General features: G+C 46.0%; 1 protein-coding gene across 2 annotated transcripts in view; it reads right to left on the minus strand.

Moving 5' to 3' along the window:
- The window catches only part of rspo2 (R-spondin 2), a 56,268-nt gene that overhangs the window by 35,691 nt on the left and 13,126 nt on the right, over positions 1 to 7,451 (minus strand). Inside the window, exon 1 of one of the 2 annotated variants that reach the window (XM_042106949.1) lies at positions 4,104 to 4,184. The exons of the other annotated variant lie outside the window; for it this stretch is intronic. Within the exon in view, the coding sequence (XP_041962883.1) occupies positions 4,104 to 4,146 (43 nt within the window). The 5' untranslated portion in view covers positions 4,147 to 4,184. Of the gene's footprint in view, positions 1 to 4,103; positions 4,185 to 7,451 lie in introns of those variants that run through there. 2 annotated transcript variants of the gene reach the window in all.

Consider the following 7,451-nt stretch of genomic DNA (forward strand, 5'->3'; position numbering starts at 1 on the left):
CCACCGCCAGCTGATTTATACCTGGGGCGCTTATTTTCAAGCCGTATTTACGTCAATTCGTCAGATGGATCCGATTTTTTAAGCTGAAAAACAGAGCGGTCATAAGCCGTCCAAACCCCTCGTCTACAGGGACTCATCTGTGTCTTAGGCATTACCTTGACCTTTGGGGCACAACGAAGAGCGTGTCAAGTAGTCCTGGTGTTTGTTTCACAGCACCATAAATAAAGCTTCGATACGGTGGTGCGGCCGTCTAGTACAGTGCGTTTGGCGCGGGGTAAGAGGACATGCCGCAGACAGGCTTGCCTGCCGCTGGAGGGACTCAGCCTGAACATTGAGACATCTAACAAGAAGCGTCTGCTTGGTGTGTCTGCTGGCCTCTGTGTGCATCCAAGAGCAACTGTGAAAAGACCATGCAGCTCTAATATGTAAACAGCATCCTTGGCCATGATTTGAAGTCACACTAGAGCGGAAGCGATCAAAGCACGTTGGTCTGGAGGAATTTGGGGCTCTCAGTAAATTACTGCGGATAAACCTAATTTAGTGCCGAAGTGTGTTTTTTCCCTCTCCCCGGTTTGTCTGTATGTGTGTGTGTGTATATATGTGATTCAACACAAACTGTTGTGCTAAGTTTCTATGGAGTGAGTTATTGCAGCTGGCATATGCTTTTTCTCTAACTGATTAAATCAGCCAGCCTCTATTTCAAGACCATGTTTTTCGAGGGACTATTCACTGAGCATGGTGACATTATCGAAGGTTTTTCACATGAATTTGGGATTAAAACTTTTTCTGGGCTTTCTCAGTTCAGATGTGTGAGATTTAAAGTTTGTGTGAATGGATTTTCACGAGCCGTCTCAGCTTTTTGAAGTATTTTTTTTTTTTATCCCGTTCAAGCAAAGAATGCTAAAGACACCCATTGTAGAAACCCCTCGCTGTGATGCACCCCCTTAGTTTACAGTTCTGACCACAAAATGAATGGTACTTACAACAAAAAAAAAACCCACTTCTCAAAAAGTCCCCACTTCTGACAGATATCTAATGATCCCACTATGTCCCAGTTATTTCATTTACAAAGCCAAGCATCTCTTTGAACTCCACTGGGGAAGACACCACAAGGACTTGTAAGTTCAGCAGCATAACTGGCAGACATGGCCAAATATTGCAAATCATTTTGAGGATGACATTTGCAATGTATAGGGTGGCTGACACCAACATATTCATTTTGCCACATATAGCTCAAACCACAAGGAGCGACAAGCCTGAATGTGTCTGTGTCAGAGAGAAAACTCAAAACTGCATAAATTGAATTGAAATAAAAGTGTTCATCTGAGATGTTTTCTGGTCTGTAGTTGTTGTTTTTATATTCTCAACTGCCTTTTTGTGTTTTTCTTTAAAATTAAATAAACATCCTTTTCTGGTATCCCTTTATTTCAAACTTCAGTCCCTTTATTTCAACTGTAGCTAGCCGTTTTAGTCACGGACTAGTGTCTTGTTACTTGTGTCGTGTACTTTAAAACATATAAGATCGTGCCATCCAACCCACCAAAAACTTCATATCAAATTTCACAGGACCAATTTGGAATGAGGCATTGGTTCATTCAGGTGAGTGCATAGTTTGGTCTTCCATTCATGCGAAACACTGGGCCTCATAACGCGGGGGCATGCATGATGACGGGATGTTTGGATGGTGGCGGTTTCATTCAGAGACTGGGCAGCAGCACCCCCAGCCAGCTTTGTTTTGGGCCCCGCTCAAGACCAATTAGGCCTGTGCTGAGCAGAGAGGCAGGCAGGTCTGCCTCAGGTATGCTTAACAACTCTAAAACTAGCGTGACGGGCGTCGCCTTGTGCTGCCAACAACGTGGGCAGTGGGGAGGTGGGAGTGGGGGTGTGTGGGGGGGTCAGGGCGAGCCAGGCCCTGGCAGCATACCCCCCCCCCCCCATACACACACACACACACACTCTGCACACTCACTCGCACCACATCCACATGACATCATCTCAGGACTCGTTAAAAAACATTCTACCTAAAATTCGCCTATAAAAGTGTCGCTCTGCAACTCAGTCCCTTCCCTGTGATCGTTTCATCGTCAGCAATGTGATTATTCCCCGCAGAGCCTGAGCACAAGGTCACTCCCCAGCTCTCACCACACAGTTCACTGGCTCTAATTCTGTGTCAGAGACGATTAGTTAAGTCGTGCTGTTGTTGCAAGAAACAGACCTAAGCGCACGAGGAGAGAGAGACAAGAGTCCCTAGCCGAAGTAAAAGCTACAGAATCCCCAAGTCGTAAAGACGATCTCTATCACCATAATCATCATCATTGTCCTCCTCCAAGTCGTAATGTTCATGGGCCAAACTGCCGATTAATTGCCCATGCAGTTTAGCGGGGGAAATTCTGGTCTCCGCTGTCAATCAGTGGTTGGGTAGTGAAACAGAGGTTAAGAGAGGCACTAGCTGGAGAACTCAGTCCAATCAGGAAGCAATACTGGTCTCAGCATCTCCTTTTCAGGCTTATTGTGTTTAGTATACAATATGCTATACTAACAGCGCTGAGGTCACAAGTTCAAATCCTGATCAACACAAATCCTGATCTGAGCACTGAGACAACATATGGCTCCCTTGTATAATTCTCTGGATGCAAAATATGTGTAAACCAAAAGAAACATGCATCGTGGACAAAAACCCCCATGTGAAAAAAGACAACCTTTTCACGAATGCAACACATGCACACACTAAGGGAAACGGTGGAGGCAGGCGTGTTGAATGATCAGACATATTTATGTATCGACGCAGCATGCTGTTTGGAGGACAGAGAGGAAACCTCAGCGCTAGTAAGCTACAAACCCGCAGGCTTCTTATGAGGTTCCTCCTCTTTATGTGGCAAGAATTAGGTTTGCCAGCAGAATCATATATGTATACTTTATTCTGTGGCACTGCGGCAATTACGGTCTCCCTTTACCCCTAAATGGCATTCTCAGTTTCCTCAGGGTGGTTTTGAGAGTGTTTTATCGCGCCAGACGCGAACTTGACATTTTTAACCTGCATGCACCTTTTGGGATTTAAGAAGGAAAAAGAGAGAGAGGCAAATGGATAAAAAGGCGGGGAGGTCTAAACAAGGCCAAAAATGTTAAGGGCTAGTTTGCTTTTGGAGGGAAAAACACACACACACACACACACACACACACACACACACACACACACACACACTTAGAGATTGCCACTCATGATGGAAAAGATGTTAAATGGCGAGGTGAGGTTCGGAGCAGTAAGAACTTTTCAGTCCATCCGTCCATCCATCCCGGCCAGGCCTGAACGGCTCAACACGCCTCTCAATTGTGAGAGTCAGCACATGGAAAACGACATCAAACCACCAGCATTTTACACCCATATCACTTTAGTTTTTTCACGCTTGTGGAAGTCACACTTTGCTCAGAAATAAAAAGCAGAAGTTGGGTGTGGATTTCATGGGGGGGGGGCATGCTTGAGAGGGTGGATTTGGGGGTACAGGCCTCTGCTCTGAAGGCACATTTCTGTTCCAATTTAGCAGAAAATATGTTGGATTCGCCTTTGACTACTTTGCAGCTGGAAACAGTCAGGATTTCGGATCTATGTTTCGTTTTTTTGCCTTTGGTTTACTTTAACAGATCATACTGTAAGCATATGTTTATAATTTAGCACAATCCCACTGCTTATAATGATTTTGTAGCATGTGTCTGCACAAACACATTCGCTCACTGACTTATTAGCTTAGCAAAGAACGTTCCTGTGATACAAGGCCCAGGAGACCCTGCAGGGCGATGATAGATTTGAAGATTGGACCTCGGCACTTAAATAGGTGGATTTGGATGTATAAACATGTACTGGAAGTATGGAAAGCTGGCAACCAGGGGAGACTGCTGGGTGCAGTGCAAAAACCTAACCATGGCTGAGCCTTAGCCTTAGAGGACCTCAGGGAACTCTGATGAACTTCTGTCCAGTTCCAGCATCATTCGGCAAGGATGGATGAAACAGCAGCCTGCCACTCCCACACTCGATTGTTTAGAATTCCCTAGATCAGCCACTCGAATGATATGGACGGTTCACATTACCTTACTGCTGTCATACATACTGTGCATTCTTGTAGAAAAACACAAGCATATGGGAGTCGACATAGAAGATCCGAGTGAGTACAGTAGATTCCGGAATCTTGGATGTTTTCCATTTCTGGTTTTACGGCCTAAGTTCTGTCACAACACTTTGCCTCCTGAACTGACAATAACTGCTTTTCTTCATGCTCTTTACATAAAAAAATACACCCTTATTACTTGAAAAGAAATCTACAACCTTGTGGCACAGAGCATACTTGACTCACTCCTTGTCTGTGCCACAGATACGTCTGGCTACCACTCCCGTGCCAGGCTGGATCCAGGCATTATTAATACTGCACTTCTCTAGAACCTATGCCAAACGTAAATCGGTGAATAAAGAGAAATCACCCTCGACTCTACATTCTTGTTTTATGAGCGATGGATCGCAGGTCCATCTGCTACACCTGACATGTTCGTCCTGCTGGTGTATTTTTTCTCTTTGCGCTCTCTCTCTCTCTCTACCGATGAGTCACAATCTGGAAAAACTGCCGGATCTTTCCTCCAGCGGGGCATGGGGGCTCTCCTCACGGCTCCCTCCGGACCCGTATGAGGATTCCAGGTTCAGCCCTTTTCGCCTACGGTGTTGAATGCGTATCCAATCCAATTGGTTTTCCCCATACCACGGAGTTGTTCATGTTCAAGACAGGAATGCTGTCGAGAGTCGTCTCCGGAGGTGAAAAATATGCATTTGTTGCTAAGGGAACTCCAACTGGGTAACCATGATAAATAGGGTAGGAGGCCTGCTTGGAGGCATTTCTGCAAGTCCTCCATAAACGGATTACTCTCTGTGTCTCTTTTTTGGGACACCTGAGTGGCACAACACAGTTAACGCCTGAATACAGAAACAAAAACACAGTGAGCATTTGCAAAGCTGACAGGCAACCCATGGAGGAGCTTAGGCCAGCGGTTTGACTAAACCCATAAAAATGGTTTGGGCATTAGGAGAGAGATCAGCGACACAACAGTCTCCCTGTTATCTGAAATCCAAATCTGTAGGCCGATTATAGCCTTGCAGTTCTAGCCAACACCTCACTGACTGCTTCACTTAACAGACATGCACTTCAGGTCTTTCATTGGAACATGCAATGACATCTGAGAAGATTGGCATACTACGATGGCTGTGTCTTGTGGACATAGAAGTGGTGTTGTGCAACAGAGGAAGAGACATGCAGAAAGAGGTGATTGGGTTTTAGGTGCTGACGGTGGAGGGTTACCCTAGAGGGCCTATCAGAGATTCATCACGATGCACTCACACACACTCAGGGCAAACAGGAGCTGATACATACATGTGTTTAATGTTTCTTACCAGCTTTAGGTGTTTTTTTTTGTTTTTTTTTTCCTAAGAGGGGGGATTCTGTGCATTGCTTGTCCACTCCTTAAATTCCTTTGCAGCCAGGGAGGGTACACATTTCTCTCCTTTCTTTTCTCTTTTTATAAGCGTATGGTGTGTGTGTGAGAGAGAGAGAGAGAGAGAGAGAGAGAGAGAGAGAATAAGGGAGAAAAAAAGAGAGAGAGAGAAAAAAAAGAGAGAGAGAGAGAGAGCTGAGAAAAAGAGGAAGGGAGGGGGGGAACCCAAGCAGCACAAATTAGTGCACCTGTTGGTAATTTATCACACATAAACCTCGCACCTAATTTTCACACCTGCGGCTGGATGGGCTGGCTGGCACTGCACTGCACTGTACTGGTGTTATGGGTTATGGGTTAGGGTTAGTCCCACATGCTGCTCGTGGAGGAGCGGGCCACGTGCAGACGGCTCACACAGGAGCAGAACCCTGCGGTGAGGAACCTGCACATGTAGGGGTCTCAAACACCAACACCAGGTCTCCAGGTCTCCAGGTCCAGGACCCGGGTTTAGTGAGAGAAAGGTATAGACCTCAATGAATACATTTGGAGTATTCTAAAAAGTAATGAAATGGGTTGATAAAGGATTTTCTTTTTTTATTACTGTAAATGTATAAAGAATTTGTGAAATTCAAGGTCAATTATGTTTGTAGTACTGACAGTAAACTGTAAATGTGTTTTATTGTACCGTATATAGGCATAGAAATATAGAAAGGCATAGAAACCTTGTGATGTTCGGTACCCCATGGCACGCACACACACACACACACACACACGGGCAGATAGAGAGACAGAGGCAGACTCTCTCTCACACACACACACACACACACAGCAGGGTCTGCTCCTCTAACAGCTCCTTCGCACACCTCTGATCTGAGTAACCCCCCCACTCTCCTCCTTCTCCCGCTCGTACCAGTGAACATGAACCGTGCCACACAGTTCTACCTCATTAACCCCTTAACAAGACACCAGCTCGCACCCCCGCGTGCCCCCACGGCCGGAGGGGAGATCACAAGTGATCCGCGGGGTCAAAAGTGGAGCGCACCGCAGGGGAGTGTCGAGCGAGACACGCTCGGCGCACTCACACATGGTCCCGGCCTGCGGGGGGAGTCGACTTCAAACGGGCCTCGAGCCCGAGACTGTGGCTTCAGTTACACAAACATCCTGGCCCTATCACACGAGAGCCCGCGCGGCAGCACCTCGGCCTGGGCACTGTTTTACATGAAGCTAATTGGCAGTCACTGACTAGCCTAGCGCACAGCACAGCGATCTAACAAGCGTGTGAGTGAGCAAGTAAGTAAGCATCACTTAAGCCCCCCCCCCCTTGCACATCTGGGCAACAAGTGGCAAGGCTGGTTCTGAGAGCTATTTTTTCCCACCCTGATATGTTAAGCATTACATTAATTGATTAGAAGTGGTAAGTACCACTAAGTGAAACAATGTTTATGAAACAGGGCATGAAAAATTCTCAGTGACATATTGCATGACAAGCTCTGGTAGTTAATACAGTAGTATAATAGTATTAGTAAGGCAGAGAGAGTAACTTGCAGTATGCACAAGAAAGCATATGTCAAAGCAGCCTATGCAAGCCTGTGCATTCAATTATAAATATTTTTTAAAAAATCAATCTCAACATCTGATCCCCTATCTACTATCGACCTAGCCTGGGTGTTCCCATGCTGCCTTGCGCGCGATTTGATTCACGCTGCTAAGGCAGCCTGGAGACCATGGAGCAAATTTTCACCTGAGATAGGGAACCAATCACAGAATAGGTGGGAAAGCAAGACGATGATGAGCTATGCACAGACGCATTTGATAGACATCCGTGGCACCCAATAAACGGATCTGGGCATTTTTTTCAAATACGAGAAAATGAACGTTTGGTTCCCAGACCACGTCTCATTGAGAAGTGGTGGCGCTAGCCAGGCTACTATCGACCTTAACAATGTAGGTCAGTAGGTCTAGCTGGTGTCAATCAAAGCTAACTC

This window comes from Alosa sapidissima, chromosome 10, assembly GCF_018492685.1.
Source record: "Alosa sapidissima isolate fAloSap1 chromosome 10, fAloSap1.pri, whole genome shotgun sequence".
NCBI classification, from domain to species: Eukaryota; Metazoa; Chordata; class Actinopteri; order Clupeiformes; family Clupeidae; genus Alosa; species Alosa sapidissima.